The sequence below is a fragment of the Suricata suricatta genome, chromosome 11 (assembly GCF_006229205.1).
Source record: "Suricata suricatta isolate VVHF042 chromosome 11, meerkat_22Aug2017_6uvM2_HiC, whole genome shotgun sequence".
NCBI lineage: Eukaryota > Metazoa > Chordata > Mammalia > Carnivora > Herpestidae > Suricata > Suricata suricatta.
The window spans coordinates 89158620-89176922 of NC_043710.1; the positions used below are offsets into that span (position 1 = coordinate 89158620).

The window sequence follows — 18303 nt, forward strand, 5'->3', positions numbered from 1 at the left end:
GTTATCCAAGAAGAAAGTTAGAAACTACCCTTGATTCCTCTCAACACCAAACCCAATTAGTCATCAAGTCTCATGGAGTCTACTTCTTAAATTTTATTAAACATATGACTCCCTATTCCCAATGTCCCCATCCATCATCTCCTACCTCAACTACTAAAATAACTTATTAACTGGACTCTTTGCATTTGTTTTCTGTCCTTCCAGACCATTCTGTACTCTGCTGCTAGAGTAATCCTTCTAAAATACAAATCTAATCCTAAGACTTATGCCTTAAAATTTTTTATTTTCTTTTTTAATTTTATAATGTTTTTTATTTATTTTTGAGAGACAGAGTGAGTGAGCAGGGGAGGGTCAGAAAGAGAGGGAGATACAGAATCTGAAGCAGTTATGCCTTAAAATTTTTGAGCAGCCTTATGAAAGCCCCTCTGCCACTTCACTTCTATCAACTTAGCCACCCCAAGTTCCCAGTTTCCCACACATACCTTATATTTTCATACTAAGTTCCATGATGATCTATTAAATTCCAATTCATGCTTCAAGACCCAGCTTGAGTATTAACTCATCTGTATATAAACCTCCCCAGTCTGTTCTTGTCTTACTTGTCATGTAGCATTATAATTATTATTTTCATCTCCTTTTTGCTATTTGTCTGACCTTTTTGGTGTTCATCCTATTTTGTCTTCATCATCACCATCATCATCATAATCACTACCACTACTGTCATCATGATAGTAATACATACTATTTACTGTGATTTTATTAAATGCCAAATACAATGTTAAGTATTTTACATATATTCCTCCATTTAATTCTATAAACAACGTAGGAGACAGGTATTATAATCCTCATTTTATAATTAAAAATACTGAGTCTCAGGGGTTAAGAAATATGCTGAGGGTTACACAATGAATAAGTTGCAAATTCAAACCTAAGACTATTTGATTCCAAACCTATGCTATGAATCACTACTGTGCTACATACTCACATTTAATATTCTTGGCATATAGTCAATACCTAGCATGCACCAGGCTCTCAATAAATGTTTGTTTGTTGAAAACCAAAAGAAATAATATATGAAAGCCCTTCTAAATTATAAAACTCTATATGAATACTATTATTTGCTCCCACTCTCAGTTTATGTTGATTTTTCTACTTTACCATCCTTATCTGCTTCCCTAATAAACACACTTTTATCCACCTAGACCCAACTGAAATGTAATAATTTCTCTGACTTTCCAGATGGAAGCAGTAATTCCTCTTCTGTGTTCTCAGGGACTCTGTGTCTACTCCTTCTATTGTAATAATTATACTACTTTTTTGTATGCAATTATTTCCCCATTCACCTTAGATTATAAACTCCTCAAGCAAAGGAATCACATTTTATTTATCTTTGTATTGCCTATGCCTAGGACAGTCCCATGATATGAAAGTGCCAGATTAATGTTTGCTGAATAAATGCAGAATCACTCTCAGACCAGCAGGATAAGAAGTCCTTGCTCTGGAACTCACATTTCCCCCCTCAACTTTATTGAGAGATAATTGACAAAAACACTGTGTAACTTTAAGGTGTACAATATATATCAATGATTTCATATACATATATAGTGTAAACTGATTGCCACAATATTAGTTAACACTTTCATTACTTCAGTTGCTGTGAGTGTGATGAAAACGTTTAATATATACTCTATTAGCAAGTTTTTCCAGTATGCAGTGCAGTAATGATAGTCACCACTCTGTACATTATTAGATCACCAGAACTCCTTTATCTTATAACTGAAAGTTTTATAGCCTTTAACCAACCATTTCCTTCATCCCCCAGGTCCTGGCAAACACCAATCTATCTATCTCTGTTTCTATGAGTTCATTTTTTGGGGCTTCATATATAAGGGATGTCATAAAGTATTTGTTTCTCTGATTTATTTCATTTAGCATAATGCCCTCAAGGTTCATTTACATTGTCATAAATGGCAGTGTTTTCCTTTTTCGTTACTAAATAAATATTCCATTTATATGTACCATTTTCTTTATCCATTCATCTACGACAGACAGTTAGGTTGCTTCCATGTTCTAGCTATTGTGAATAGTGCTGAAATGGATGTGGGGGTGTAGATACCTCTTCCTTCAGATATATACCCAGAAGTGGGATTGCTAGACCATAATGTGGTTCTATTTCTAATTTTTGGAGGAACTTCCATTTTATTTTCCATTTTGACTGCACCAATTTACATTTCCACCAACAGTGTACAAGGGTTACCTTTCCTTCACATCCTTGCCAGCACTTATGTCTTGTGTTTTTGATATAACAGCTATTCGAACAGGTGTGAGGTGATATTTCATTATGGTTTTGATTTGCATTTCCCTGATGATTTCAGTGATGTTGAGCACCTTTTCATATACCTATTGGTCATTGGTATTTCTTCTTGAAAAAATGTCTATTCATGTCCTTTGACCATTTTCTAATTGGGTTGTTTGGGTTTTTTCCTCTTGAACTGTATAATTTCCTTACATATTTTAGATACGTACATCTGATCAGATATATACTTTTCAAATATTTTCTCCCATTCCACAGGTTGCCTTTTCATTTTGTTGACTGTCTCCTTTGCTGTGCCAAATGAAGTCATTTAGTTTGATACAGTCCCACTTGATTCTTTTTGCTTTGTGACTTGTACTTATCATATTAAAAAAATCACTGCCAAGGGGGACCTGCGTGGCTCAGTCGGTTGTGTGTCCAACTTCAACTCAGGTCAGACTCTCACAGTTGGTTGAGTTCAAGCCACACACTGGGCTGCTGCTGTCAGCCTGTCAGTGCAGAACCCGCTTCAGGTCCTCTGATCCCTTCTCTCTGCCCTTTCCCCACTTGCACTCTCCCAAAAGTAAAGTATTTTTAAAAAGAAATCATTGCCAAGACCAATGTCAGAGAGCTTAGCCCTAAGTTTTCTTCTATGAGTTTTACAGTTTCAAGTCTTGTGTTCAAGCCTTTAATCCATTTTGAGTTGATTTTTAAAGGTGTAAGTCATGGCTCCACTTTTCATTCTTTTGCATGTGGATATCCAGTTTTCCCAACACCATTTATTAAAAAGACTATCATTTCCCCACCATATATTCTTGACCGCTCTTTATTACTTCTGGACTCTTTATTCCATCCCTGTATCTCTGTATCTGTTTTATGTCACTATTATCTGTTTTGAGGACTATAGTTTTGTAATATAGGTTGAGATCAGGAAGTGTGATGCCTCCAGCTTCAATCTCCTTTCTCGAGAGTTCTTTCACTATTGGGGTCTTTTGTAGTTCCATACAGATTTTAGAATATAGAATTGTCTTTTCTATTTCTGCCTTTAGAACTTTGGTAAGAACTGCATTAACTTTGTATACTGCTTTAGATAGATAGTATGAACATTTTAACAATATTAATTCTTCCAATTTATGAGCTTGGAATATCTATTTATTTGTGTCTTCTTCAATTTCTTTCATCAGTGTTTTAGTTTTCATGGATAGATCTTTTACTTCCTTGGTAAGATTTTTTCCTAAGCACTTTATTCTTTTTGATGTTATTGTAAATAGGGCTGTTTTCTTAATTTCTCTGATAGTTCATTTTTAGTATACAGAAACACAACTGATTTTTGTAAACTGATTTTGTATCCTGCAAAATACAGGTATTACTGAATTCATTTATTAGTTCTTAAGTTTTTGGTGTTGTCTTTGGGGTTTTCCATACATAATATCATGTCATCTGCAAATAGAGTTTGGTTATTCTTTTCCAGTTTGGATGACTTTTATTTCTTTTTCTTGTCTAACTGCTCTGGCTAGGACTTCTGGTACTAAGTTGAATATAAGTGCAGAGAGTGGTCATCCTTGTCTTGATCCTCACTTAAAGGAAAGAATTTCAGCTTTTCACTATTGAGTATAATGTTTAGCTGTAGCCTTATCATATAGGGTACATTCCTACTATACCAGTTTATTGAGAGGTGGGGTTTCTTTTTTTTATTATAAATGGATGTTGAATTTTGTCAAATGCTTTCCTTGGATCTACTGAGATGATCACATGATTTTTATCTTTCATTCTGTTAATGGAGTGTATCATATTGATTGATCTGTGGTTGCTGAACCACTGTTGCATTCTTGGAGTAGATCCTACTTGCTCCTGATATATGATCCTCTTAATGTACTGCTGAGTTCAGTTTGTTAATATTTTGTTGAGACTTTTCACATCGATATTCATCAGGATGGCCTGTACTTTTCTTTTTGTGTAGTGACCTTGTCTGGTTTTGCTATCAAAGTAATGCTGGCCTCATAATGAATCAGAAAGTGTTCCCTTCTCTTCAGTTTTTTGGAAGAGTGAGAAGACCTAGCATTAATTCTTCTTTAAATGTTTGGTAGGATTCACCAATGATGCCATCTGATCCTGAACTTTTGTTTTGGGGGAAGTTTATGATTGCTGACTCAATCTTCTTATTTGAAGCTGGTCATTTCATATTCTCTATTTCTTTATGTTTCAGTCTTGACAGGTTGCATGTTTCTAGAAATTTATCCATTTTTTTTCTAGGTTGTCCAATTTGTTGGCATATAATTATTCACAGTAGTCTTTTATGATCCTTTGTGTTTTTGTGGTATCAACTGCAATGTCTCTTCTTTTGTTTATGATTTTATTGGTTTGAGTCCTCACTTTTTTCTTGGTTAATCTAGCTAATCTAGCTAAGCATTTTTCTTTTTTTTTTTTTTAATGTTTATTCGTTTTTGAGAGAGAGAGAGAGAGAGAGAGAGAGAGAGAGAGAGAGTGGGGGAGGGGCAGAGAGAGACTCATACACATAGAATCTGAAGCAGGTTCCAGGCTCTGAGCTGTCAGCACAGAGCCTGACGCAGGGCTTGAACTCACGAACTGTAAGATCATGATCTGAGCCAAAGTCAGACACTTAACCTACTGAGCCATCCAGGTGCTAAGCATTTTCAGTTTTGTTTATCTTTTCAAAAAACCAACTCTTAGTATCATTGATCATTTCTATTTTTTCCTATTCTGCTCTAATCTTTATCATTTCCTTCTACTAACTTTGGGCTTAGTTTGCTCATTTTTTTCTAGTTTCTTGAGGTGTAATATTAGGTTGTTGTTTTGAGATCATTTTTCTTTGAAGGCATTTATAGCTATAAACTTTCCTTTTAGAATTGCTTTTGCCGCATACCATAAGATTTAGTATGTTGTACTTCCACTTTTGTTTATCTAAACATTTTATTTCCCTTTTAATTTCTTCTTTGATCCATTGGTTAGTCAGGATTGTGTTATAATTTTCATTTATTTGTGAATTTTCCAATTTTCCTTGTTACTAATTTCTACCTCAGACCAATGTGTTTGGAAAAGATAGGTGAGATAATTTCAATCTTCTTGAATTTGTTAAGACTTGTGTTATGGCCTATGTGGCATATGATCTATCCTGAAGAATGTTCTATGTGGTCTTGAGATGAATGTATATTCTGCTGCTCTTAGAATGTTCTGTATATGTCTGTTAAGTCTATTTGGTCTATAATGTTGTTCAAAACCACTGTTTCCTTATTAATTTTCTGTCTGAATGATCTTTCCATTGTTTATAGGAGACTAAAATCTCCCACTATTATTGTATTGCTGTTTATTTCCCCTTTCAGTTCTGTTAGTATTTGCTTTATGTTTAGGTACTCTGATGTTGGGTACATAAATATTTTTAATTATTATATCATGAATTTACTCCTTGATCATTATATAAGAAACTTCTTTGTCTATTGTGATGCTTTTCAACTTAAAATCTATTTTGTCTTATATTAGGATAGACACCCCCCACTCTATTTTGGTGACCACTTGCATGGAATATCTTTTTCCATTTTCACTTTCAGCCTATATGTGTCCTTAAAGCTAAAGTGAGTCTCTTATAGGCATCATTTCTCTTTTAAGACAGTGTGGTATTGGCAAAAGAATTGACAAATAGGTCAGTGGAACAGAGAAGAGAGCCCAGAAATAGACCTGTATAAATTTAACTGATCTTTGACAAAGGAGCAAAAGCAATACAGTAGAGTAGAGACGGTCTTTTCAACAAATCGTATAGGAACAACTGAATATCTATGTGCAGAAAAATGAACCAGACACAGACCTTACTTACATCCCTTATAAAAATTAACTGAAAATAGATTATCAAGCTAAATGTAAAACACAAAATGATAAAATTCTTAGGAGATTACACAAAAGAAAATCTAGGTGATTTTGAGTATGGTAATAATTTTATATTTATAGTTATATATGTGTGTATATATATTTTTTTAATTTACTTATTTATTTTTTGGTGAGAGAGCGAAAGAGCACTGTCAGTACAGAGCCCAATGCAGGGCTCGATCTTATGAACCATGAGATCGTGACCTGAGCTGAAATCAAAAGTCAAATGCTTATCCGACTGAGCCATCCAGGGGCCCCAGTTTTTTAGATACAATACCTAAGTCATGACAGATAAAAAAATAATAATTATAAGCTGGACTTCATTAAAATTAAAATCTTCTGCTCTCCAAAAGACAGTGTCAAAAGAATGAGAGAATTAAAGCCAGTGATAATGAGAAAATATTTGTAAAAGACACATTTGATACAGGATTATTATCCAAAACACACAAAGTACCCTTAAAATGCAAGAATAAGAAAGCAAACAGCCCAATTAATAAAAAGAGCCAAAGACCTAAACTGACACCTCACTAAAGAGGCTAATAAGCATATGAAAAGATGCTCCACATCCTATGTCATCAGGAAACTGCATATTAAAACAAGACACCACTATACAACCCTTAGAATGGCTGACAACCAAAACACTGACAAACCAAATGCTAGAGAGGATATGGAGCAACAGAAACTTTCATTCATTGCTGACAGAAATGCAAAAACAGTACAGCCACTTTGGAATAGAGTTTGGCACTTTCTTTCAAAAGTAAACATACTCTTAACCATATGATCCAATAAGCACAGTACTTGGTATTTGCCCAAAGGAGGTGAAAACTTACACCCAAACAAATGCTACACATGGATATGTAGAGCAGCTTTATTTATAATGGTGTATCTTCGAAGAAACCAGGAAGACCTTTAGAAGTTGAATGGATAAACTGTGGGACATCCAGACAGTATAATATTACTCAGCACTATAAAGAAATGAGCTATCAAGCTAGAGGAAACTTAAAGGCATATTACTAAGTGAAAAATAGCCAATTTGAGAAGGCTACATATTGTAGCCCAACTATATACCATTCTGGAAAGGGCAAAACAATGGAGACGGTAAAAAGATCACTGGTTACCATGAGCTGGGGGAGACAAAGATGAATAGGTGAAGCACAAAGCATTTTAGGGCAGAAAGACTATTCTGTATGATATTATATGTGGACACAAGTCATTATACATTTGTCAAAATATACAAGAATGTATATAACACTACGAGTGCATACTAATATAAAATATGGATTCTGATGTGTCAGTGGAAGTTTATCCGTTGTGACAACTGTACTACCATGCCATAGGATGTTGACAGTGGAGGAGGCAGTCCATGTGGACAGGCAAGGCGGTAAATAAAACTCTCTGTACCTTCTGCTTAATTTTGCTCTAAACTTAAAATTGTTCCCCCCAAAAAATTCCACTAAAAAAACACAGCTCTTAATCACCGTCTCATACTTCTATCCAGATCAAAAACAGTTGTTTCTACTATGCCTAATGATTTCTAAAACCTAGTTTTCAAAATCATCTTAACTGAAGGATCAAAGAACTTACTTTTCAGCTTTCTTTTGATGTTCTTTTTGCCTCTGTTGTTCTTTTACTCGTTCTCTTTCAATATCCATGAAAAGTCGTCTATATCTGAGGTACTGCTTTTGACGCTAAAGGAAATAAGTTAAAATTTCTTAACATTCTGCTCTCAGAGGACTTTCCAAGAAAGGAAAATATCCTTGTGCCACAGACATAAAAAAGCAAAAAACAAAAAACCAACTATATAATACAAAAGTCATATGGAATTAAGTCCTTAATTTCTTTTTTTTTTTTTTAGTTTATTTATTTATTTTGAGAAGGAGAGTGTGAGGGAGAGAGGGCATGCACATATGTACATGTGCACATGCATGGGGGAGGGGGAGAGAGAGAGGGAGAGAGAGACTGCCAAGCAGGCTCTGCTTAGCACAGAGCCCGACACAGGGCTCAATCCCACAACTGTAAGATCATGATCTGAGCCAATATCAAGAGTCAGACACTTAACCAAATGAGCCACCTAGGAGCCCAGTCCTTAATTTCTTTCTATTTATGGTAACCTAGGATAATATATTATAGCAAGAGCTTTATATTCTCAAGCACATAACTATTAGATATTACAGACAAGTCAGAGACAGAAGTACTAGTTTTTGCCCTAGTATAGTCCTTTGTCAACAGCACTTGAGGAAATGGTTGTATAAGACACGATAAGATATATAAGATATCTTTACTCTGTGTTCCCAAGTTATAAGTACCATAGAAGGCCAAAGAAAGAATGTGAGGGGTATTTTAAGAAAGAAAAATAGTCACTTATTCAAAATTAAAACCACATCACAAAAGTACACTCTAAACCTAGCCTAATACAGTGGGAAAGAGGGAAGGACTGAGGAATATTTGAGCATCATGCTTTTAAAGGGAACAAGTACAATAAAAGCAAGTGCTATTGCCCTGTGTGTGACCTGTTCACACCTCTGAGTTTATACACTCTCTCTTAAGGACAGAAGCTCTTCAAAGGGCACTAGTGCACACATTCACATGTTTTTGCCTTTTGAAAAGTCTAATAGCCAGTACTTAACATCGAGGATACATCACGATCATCAGTGGTGTTTTTTAAAAACACAGATGCCACAAACCTGCCTTTTCAGATACTCATCAGTATATCTGGTTTGGGTCTCGGCATTTGTATTTTTAAAAAAACTCCAAATCTGATTCTGGCACATGGACAGTGTTAAACACTGCTGGCTTAAATTAACATTAGATCGAGAAGGAAAACAAAACAAAAAGGAAGTCATAAGCTAAAACTCTTGAAGTTATTGTAACAAATATATACTAACGGGAAAAATTCACTAGATCAGATCTCTGATTTTACATCAAGGTGATTTTAAATCCTAGGAGCTTAGAAGAAAAGTTCAACACATTATAACAAGTCAAATAACTTCTTAGCCTTTATCCATTAAATTTGTAGTATTAGCTCTAAATGTGTAAGTACACAATAAATTGTTCCCAATTTCATACTATAATAGTAGAAATACTGGTGTCCAAAAATAATTATCATTACATACCTCTTTCTTGTCTTCTTCTTGATCTACTCCAGACTGAAGTGCCAGTGGAATTTGGAATTCAGTGTTCAATCTTGACTGATATTCACTATACACCTGTTAGAAGTCCAGTCACACAGTGTCAAAACTGCTCAAAGTTAGCCCTGTAGGTGCTTTTGCTATTTTCATCTATTGGTTCTTTTCTCCAGCAACCTTGAGCTCAATTGGATAAAAATAAACACACAAAAAAATAAAATAAAAAAATGTTGAAGGAATGAAAGAAGCAGAGTCAGAAGGAAATAAGTCAAACAAAAAGCAATAAACCAAAGAAAATGATTCAGGTCAAAAACATGGATGCATTAATAACAAATCAAGATGTTCAGAATGAAAGTTCTTCTAAAGTGATCACTTGAAATCACTCTATTATGTGTGTACTTGGGACTGAATCCAGGATATAAAGTCAGATGCCTTATTATCTCAAATCTGTAATCATTTTCTATTGATACAACTCTTTGGTGGGTGTGAGCCCAGAGAAGAAGGGCCTGAAAATGTTATAACATCAAATGACATGAAAGGGAGGAAAGTGAAGCTAAATCTCCCCTGTATTACTAGAAAAGTCTTATGACATAACTTGGTATACCTGCTTCAACACTGTATGGGTCAAATAATGATCTCTAACTTTTAGAAATGAAAGCCATTTTAATATTCCTTTTTCTTAGCTTAGAAGTTATTTATCTTTTAGCAAAGTTGCAGGATATAAGGTCAGTATCAAAAATCAATTGTATTTCTGTGTACTTGCAATTAACAATCTGAAAATGAAATTAATGGAATAATCCATCTAAAATACCATCAAAAATTACTTAAAATAAATTTAACAAAGGAATGGAAGTTTTTTTCTCTGAAACCTATAAAACATTGTTGGAAGAAATTTAAAAAGACTTAAATGAATGGAAAAGGCATCTCCTGCTCAAGGACTGGAAGACTTAATACCGTTAAGATGGCAGTACTCTACAAATTGATCAACAGATTTAATGTGATCTCCATCAAAATTTCAGATGACTTCTTTGCAGAAATTGACAGGATGATTCTTAAAGTTCATATGAAAATGCAAGGGACCCAGAGTTCCTAAGATGGCTTCGAAACAGATGAACAAAGTTGAAGCAATTACTCTTCCCAACTTCAAAACTTAATACAAAGCAGGGTGCCTGGGTGGCTCAGTCAGTTAACCATTCGACTTCAGCTCAGGTCATGATCTCACGGTTCGTGGGTTTGAGCCCCACATTGGGCTCTGTGCTGGCAGCTCAGAGCCTGGAGCCTGTCTTAGATTCTGTGTCTCCTTCTCTCTCTGACCCTCCCCTGCTCTTGCTATCTCTCTCTGTCTCTCAAAAATAAATAAAAAACTATAAAAAAATATTTTTAAAACTTAATACTAAGCTACGGTAATCAAGATAGTATGGTACTGACATAAGAACAGACTCATGGATGAATAGAACACAGCTGACAATTCAGAAAGAAACCACTATATTTACAATAAACTGATTTTTGACAAGAGTACAAAGAGAATTCAATGGGTAAAAAGAGTCACTTTAACAAACGATGTTGGGACAACTGGATATCCACATGCAAAAGAATGAAGTTGGGCTCCTACCTTATACCACATATGAAAACTAACTCAAAGCAGATCACAGATCTAAACATAAGAGATATAAAATTCTTAGAGGAACACATAGGAGTAAATCTTCATGGTCCTGGATTCAGTTATGGTTTCTTAGATATGACATCAAAAGTATAAGCCACAAAAGAAAAAATAACTAACTGAAACTTCTTCAAAACTTGAAACTTTTGTGCTACAAAGGAAACCATCAAGAAAACAAAAAGCCTACAAAATGGGAAAAAACATTTGTAAATCATTTACTAAGGGACTTGTGTGTAAGATATATGAAGAACTCACAAGACAATGATCAAAAGACAAGCAACTCAATTACAATTTGGACAGATAATCTAATAAGGAGTTTTGTAAAGAAAAATATGCAATTACCCAATAAGCACATGAAAAGGTGATTACCATTAACCATCAGGAAAATGTAAATCAAAACCACAATGAGATACCACTTCATATCCGTTAAGAGAGATATAATTTAAAAAACAGATGATAAATAAGAGTGAGAATGTGAAGAAACCGGAACCCTCATGCACCATTGGAGGGAATGAAAAATAGTGCAGCCAATTTGAAAAGAGCTTGGTGGTTCTTCAAAAGGTCAAGTGTAGAGTCCCCAGTATTCTACTTCCAGTTACACTCAAGAGAAAAGAAGACATACATCCACATAAGAAAACTTGTATGGAAATGTTCACAGCAACATTATTCATAGTAGCCAAGAAGTAGAAACAATTCAAATGTCATCAGCTGATAAGGGGATAAATAAAATGTGCTCTATGCATAAAATGGAATATTACCCAATGAATAGGAATCCAGTACTGCTACATGCTACAAGGTCAATGAACTTTGGAAACATTACACTAAGTAAAAAAAAAGCCAGTCACCAACTGCCCTATATTCCATGATCCCATTTATATGAAATGTCTGGAATAGGCAACCTATAGACAGAGAAGTGGTTAGTGGTTGCCTAGGACTGGGGGTAGGAGTGAGAGGAAAAAGGACTTGGGTGCTAATGGGTAAGGACTTTCAGGGTATGATGAAAATGTTCTAAAATTCATCCTGGCAAAGTCTGCACAACCCTTTGAATATACTAAAAACAGTGAACTGTACACTTTAAATAGATTAATTACATGTGAATTATACTCAATCCTCAATATTCCATACTTCTTATCTGTGAATTTACCTATTCACCAAACTTCATTTGTAATCACAAAATTGACGCTTGCAATGCTTTTATGGTCATCTGCAGACACGTACAGAGCCGTGAAAACTGAGTCACCAGTTATGCATGTTGCGAGCTAAGGTCAAACAAGGTGATGCTTTGCTCTTTTTGTTTCCGCCTTTATACTGTAAACTAGTATTCTTTTCAAGGTCTTTTTAGTGACAAGGTTTTTGCATTTTTGTGCATTTTGTTGTTGATTTTGCTGTTTAAAATAGCTCCCAAGCACAATGCTGAAGTACTGTCTAGTATTCCTTAGCATAAGAAGGCTGTTAAATGTCTTACGGAGAAAATACATGTATTAGACAAGCGTCATTCAGGATGGGCTATAGGAGTCCAAAGTTAATGAGTCAACACCACATATTAAACAAGGTGTCTTTGAACAGAAATTCACATAAAATAAAGTTAGGTTTTGGGCATCTGGGTGGCTCAGTTGGTTAAGCGTCTGACTTCGGCTCAGGTCGTGATCTCACAGTCTGTGGGTTCAAGTCCCATGTCGGGCTCTGTACTGACAACTCAGAGCCTGAAGCCTGCTTCGGATTCTGTGTCTCCCTCTCTCTCTGCCCCTCCACCACTCATGCTCTGGTTCTCTCAGTCTCTAATAAATAAATACATAAAATTAAAAAATAATAATAAAGTTAGGTTTTGATTGGTGACCAAAATGTTGTGATCACATACCCAAAGGCAAGGGAATCAAGAGCAAAAATGAACTATTGGGACCTCATCAAGATAAAAAGCGTCTGCACTACAAAGGAAATGATCAAGAAAACGAACAGGCAACCGACAGAATGGGAAAATGTTGCAAATGACATATCGGATAAAGAGCTAGTATCCAAAATCTATAAGGAACTCACCAAACTCCACACCTGAAAAACAAATAATCCAGTGAAGAAATGGGCAGAAGACATAAACAGACACTTCTCCAAAGACGACATCCAGATGGCCAACAGGCACATGAAACAATGCTCAGCGTCACTCATCACCAGGATAATACAAATCAAAACCACACTGAGATACCACTTCACGCCAGTCAAAGTGGCTAAAATGAACAAATCAGGAGAGTATAGATGCCGGCGAGGATGTGGGGAAACAGGCATCCTCCTATACTATTGGTGCGAATGTAAACTGGTACAGCTGCTCTGGAAAACAGTGTGGAGGTTCCTTAAAAAATTAACCATAGAACTCCCCTATGACAGAGCAATAGCACTGCTAGGAATTTACCCAAGGGATACAGGAGTGCTGATGCATCGGGGGCAATGTATCCCAAAGTTCATAGCAGCACTTTCAGCAATAGCCAAATCATGGAAAGAGCCTAAATGTCCATCACTGATGAATGGATCAAGAAGATGTGGTTTATCTATACAATGGAATACTACATGGCAATGAGAAAGAATGAAATCTGGCCATTCGTAGCAACGTGGATGGAACTTAAAGGTGTTATGCTAAATGAAATAAGTCAGACAGAGAAGGACAGATACCATATGTTTTCACTCATAGGTGGAACAGGAGAAACTTAGAGGACTGTCGAGGGCCGCCAAGTTTTCTTTCTGCCTCAGGCAAGGATTATCACTCCGTTGAGTGAGCCAGTAAACAAGATTTGCATCTGGAGGCTGGAGATTGCCAAAATAACTTTGGCGACTGTCTTGCTGAGCTAGACGTGAATGGCCAAGGCACACAAAAGATCAAAACCTTATTCAGTGTTAGTTCTCCATCCCCCAAGATTGCTGAAGCAAAAGTCGGGGCGCTTCTTTGATATGCATTCGACTCTGTAGCCTGCCTAGGTCAGCTTGCCTTGTTTTTCCCCCCTGAAGACTATATAAAGAACAGTTCTTTGAATAAACGCTCTCTTTCGCCTGATCGGAGAACCGTGAGTTCTGTCTTTACTCTTTGCGTCTCCCTCTCCTGCCCCCTTTTTCTCTCCCTCCCTCAGGAGAAGGACCCGCGACGATTCTCCGCCCAGCCAGTCGGGCCGATGAAACAGGGACGAGCGGCCCTGGCCAGCGGGTTATGACAATTGGCTTGGCGCCTCAACTCGGGGCTCAGTAAAGTAACGTGACCCTGAGCATGGGTTACAACAGAGGACCATGGGGGAGGAGAGGAGGAAAGAAAGAGTTGGGGAGAGGGAGGAAGGCAAACCATGAAAGACTCTTGAATACTGAGAACAAACTGAAAGCTGATGGGGGTGGGGGAGAGCAGAAGGGGGTAATGGCTATGGAGGAGGACACTTGTTGGGATGAGCACTGGGTGTTATATGGAAACCAACTTGACAATAAACTATAAAAGAAAAAAAATGTGATCAGCGGCTCACAAAAACCTAACTCTGCTGTCTTCCCTAGCAACAATGTTTCATTATTCACCAATTCAGTGTGTGTAGCAACTTTATATAACTATCATGAATAACAAGAATCGACTGTCTATCTCATTCAGGCTATTAAGTTTAAAGCTATTTACTTATTTGTTATAAATAAAATCTGAAAATTAAACACAACAGAGGCTGATGGTAGTTAACCCTAGAACTTTTGGTTATTTTTTTCTTTTTATTTGTGTTTACTTTTGCTACAATAAAAATGGAAATATTTTCTGCTTTCTTTAAAAAAATTTTTTTTTATGTTGACAGAGAAACAGAGCATGAGTGGGGGACAGGCAGAGAGAGAGGGAGACACAGAATCCGAAGCAGGCTCCAGGCTCTGAGTTGTCAGCACAGAGCCTGACATGGGGCTTGAACCCACAGACTGTGAGATCACGACCTGAGCCAAAGTTGGACACTCAACCGACTGACCTGCCCAGGCGCTCCCATTTTCTGCTTTCAAAAAAGTAATAAAAACTGGACTTCCAGCACTGGGCAAAGAGTAAGCTCACTATGGACCTGTCGGTCTCTCACTGATTCTGTCTCTGATTCTCATTAAAAATTCCAGGAAATGTGGCCCATGGTATCAGGGGAGAATATGAGGTGGGGGGGCGGAGATGGGTTGTCCTGAAGAGGAATGAGTTAGAGAAGTGGATTCCTTAAATCTGTGTATGAATTGGCATACACCCCAAAACCACCCCTAAGCTGGGCATGCATGGGATAGATCTAAAGGAGGATAATGAAGGCTCTGAGAATCGAACATTCAAGACAGTATTCACAGGAAGTGAGAAATAACTTATAGTATAAACTTAACGAGGTAGACTGCCTGCTAGAACAAAGAAACAAACAACATTCTTCAGAGGATTTCTTCTGGACCCAGAAGAAAAAAATTGCAAGAGAATCCACAATATGGTCCAAGGAGAGGCAACTCTTCTGAGATAGCAGGAATAGGTAAGATTGGCAAGAAAGCAAGTGACTGAGGGAGTTATTGCATTGTGGCTTCTGTTGTCTTCACGACCAGTCTGAGAGTATGGTGATGCAGTAAGGACTTAAGAAGAAGTATTTAAGGTTTACAATTTTAAGTGTGGCCCATAGGAGGAGGGAGCTGACAAAATGCTAAGCAGCACAAGGGACCCAGCTGTGACTCTAACCCCTAAGTATGAATATGATCTAAATCTACACTATTGAAATGTTTTTTTTTTTTTTCCAATAAGGCTGGATTATTTGGGGGGACCTATAAGGACAAAGGACTTATCCAGAAGTGAGGATTTTCATGGCTTGAATGGCGGAAGGACATGAAGAAGAGGTTCTAACCACTTAGGCAACACCCTCAATCAAATAATCAGGGTTAGGCACCCATCTTCTGTGTTCAGTTAGTGCCCTATGCACCTTCTACCATCAGTCATGTTACTTCATAATGATCTGCTTCTGTGTCAGTCTCTCTTCTTCAGACTGTCTCAAATTTGAATTCTGATTCACAATTGTATCTTTGATATTTAGTGCTTAAACAATGGCTAACACCTAACAAAGTGCTAAATAAACGTTTGCTTGATTGACCAATTGATTTAAAACAAATTTAGCAAGAGATCATCAGGTACCAGGTGCTGTACTATAAAGGCTGTCCATACAATGGTAAACAAAACAGGTGTGGCACCTCTCCTCATGAAGCTCACAGACCAGTGGAAAATATGTTAAATAAATAAATAATCACAAATTGTTTTGTGTACTGAGAAGGAAAGAGAATGCAAGGATAGAGAAAAACAGAAGGGGGAGACCTATTTTTGACAAGGTGGTTGGGACAGTCTTTTTTAAAGAGGTAACTTTTTTTTAACATCTTTATTTATATTTGAGAGAGAGAGACAGAGTACAAGCAGGGGAGGGGCAGAGAGAAGGAGATACAGAATCTGAAGCAGGCTCCAGGCTCTGAGCTGTCAGCACAGAGCCCGATGCAGGGCTTGAACCCACGAACCGTGAGATCATGACCTGAGCTGAAGTCAATTGCTTAACCAACTGAGCCATCCACATGCCCCTCAAAGGAGGTAACTTTTAAGCTGAAGCCTCAAGGAAGAGAAGGGACCAGCTTTGTGAAGAAAAACAGAGAAGGCTCTTTAGGAAAACAACATATGCAACAGACCTGAGGTAGGAAAGAACCTGGCACACTTTCGGATATGTGACAATGTAGAATAAAACATGACAGGATCCCTCTAGGCCAGCCTCATAGATCAAAACTAAAAATTACAAAAGAGCTCAGTCTAAATCCTACTTTCTGTCCTTATGCTCCTTTTTTTTTTTTTTTGGCTGTCTTAAAAGGCCTAAAAGGAAATGTCTCTTTATCTTTTTTATATATCATAACAACACTGAGTGCCTGAAGGCATTTACCAGACAGTGGTAAATTCTAGTGGGAATAAACTAGACTTCAGTTAACCCATAGAAAAATCTTAGGCCAGAATATTGTAACATTTTCTTGAAAAACTATAGATCTTTACTCAGCACATCAAGGCTGATATATATAAGCCCTAATGAGCTCTAGCCTGAACTCTGAACAGCTTATTTCTTGGTGATCCCATCTTATGCTCTCCCGACTTACTGACAGAGATCTAGGCCTGGCCGTTGGGGAGAAGATCCTCCTGACCCCTCGCCTCAGACACCACTCACTTCTTCCCCTCTCACACCAGAAATAACACCTCTTCTACAAAAACATACATATAAAATGTAGCTTTGCCACTAGGCAACAAGAGTCCCTGATGATACCCCAGGTTTCCATGAGAGCAGAAACGTAATCTTAGGTCAGGGTAGGTTCTACGACTATGGAATAAAATAAGAATCTGCTTTTTGCTCACCCTGAGCACTTGCAGACCAATCCTATCTAAATTCCATGACTCATACTCTACCTGTCTTCTGCTAGAAGCTTCTCTCTGGTGCTTGGGTGGAAGTTGCTGACAGCCATCCAGAAACAAATCCTCTTGCCGTCTTTCTGCTGTCCCAACAGATGGCTGCTGCCTGAAGTGTAAGGTCTAAAAAATACAAAAGCACTCACCGAAGTATGCGAGCAGTGACATAATCTAGTACAAGTACTGCCGGCTGCAGTGATAGCCCTGACTCTGTGCAGGTCAGAACAGTCTGATACACTACGGCATAAGGGCACACATTACACTTTGTGCCACTATTATGGATCTTAACTATATCCACGACGCAATCATCCATGGGCTTCTTCATCCATAAAACAAGGATAATAATAGTATCTGTCTCCCCCAGGTAATTGTGAAAATGAGAAATGAGACAATGGACACAAAGTTCTAGAACTATCTTAGTTATGGAAAGTGCTTAATGAACGTAAGCTGTTATTTATAATATTATTGACAATATTATTGATACTATGAATAAGATAATACCACCAGTAGCAGCTGCAGCACTGTTGTTAGAAGCATAGCTCTGGCAAGCCCAGCGCAAACTCTAATTGACTTTCTGCTGTTTGCTTTTTATTATAGTCTCCTCTACCTGCTCTCTGGCAGAACTTGGATCCTGGATATCATGTAAAACACATTCACAGCACTCCAGAAATAACTCCTTTCTCCATCGCTCATCTGTCATATTATGTAAAGCTTGCCCAGAGTTCCTGTGCTAAAAGACAACGTAAACACTGAACATCAATTGTCTGAGCAGGAGCAGAATGCCAGGGCAATAGTAAAAGCCTCAGTGAAGAGGCCTGAAGGAGTTTCAACAGGTCAGAAGGGTGTGATACATCACAGAACAGGAGGACATTACAGCTTTGCCCATTATTACTGACCTTCACACTAAATCCCCAAGCAGTTACTATAC

The 18303-nt window shown here is 37.2% G+C and overlaps 1 protein-coding gene across 2 annotated transcripts in view; it reads right to left on the bottom strand.

The window, feature by feature from the left end:
* The window catches only part of CCDC15 (coiled-coil domain containing 15), an 87250-nt gene that overhangs the window by 47148 nt on the left and 21799 nt on the right, over positions 1-18303 (bottom strand). Inside the window, exons 11-14 of one of the 2 annotated variants that reach the window (XM_029914866.1) lie at positions 17983-18105; positions 17376-17498; positions 9286-9378; positions 7757-7860 (exon numbers count right to left, since the gene is read on the bottom strand). In XM_029914866.1, coding sequence (XP_029770726.1) covers positions 7757-7860; positions 9286-9378; positions 17376-17498; positions 17983-18105 — 443 coding nt within the window. The remainder of the gene's footprint in view (positions 1-7756; positions 7861-9285; positions 9379-17375; positions 17499-17982; positions 18106-18303) is intronic. The other variant, XM_029914867.1, reaches the window with a different exon arrangement.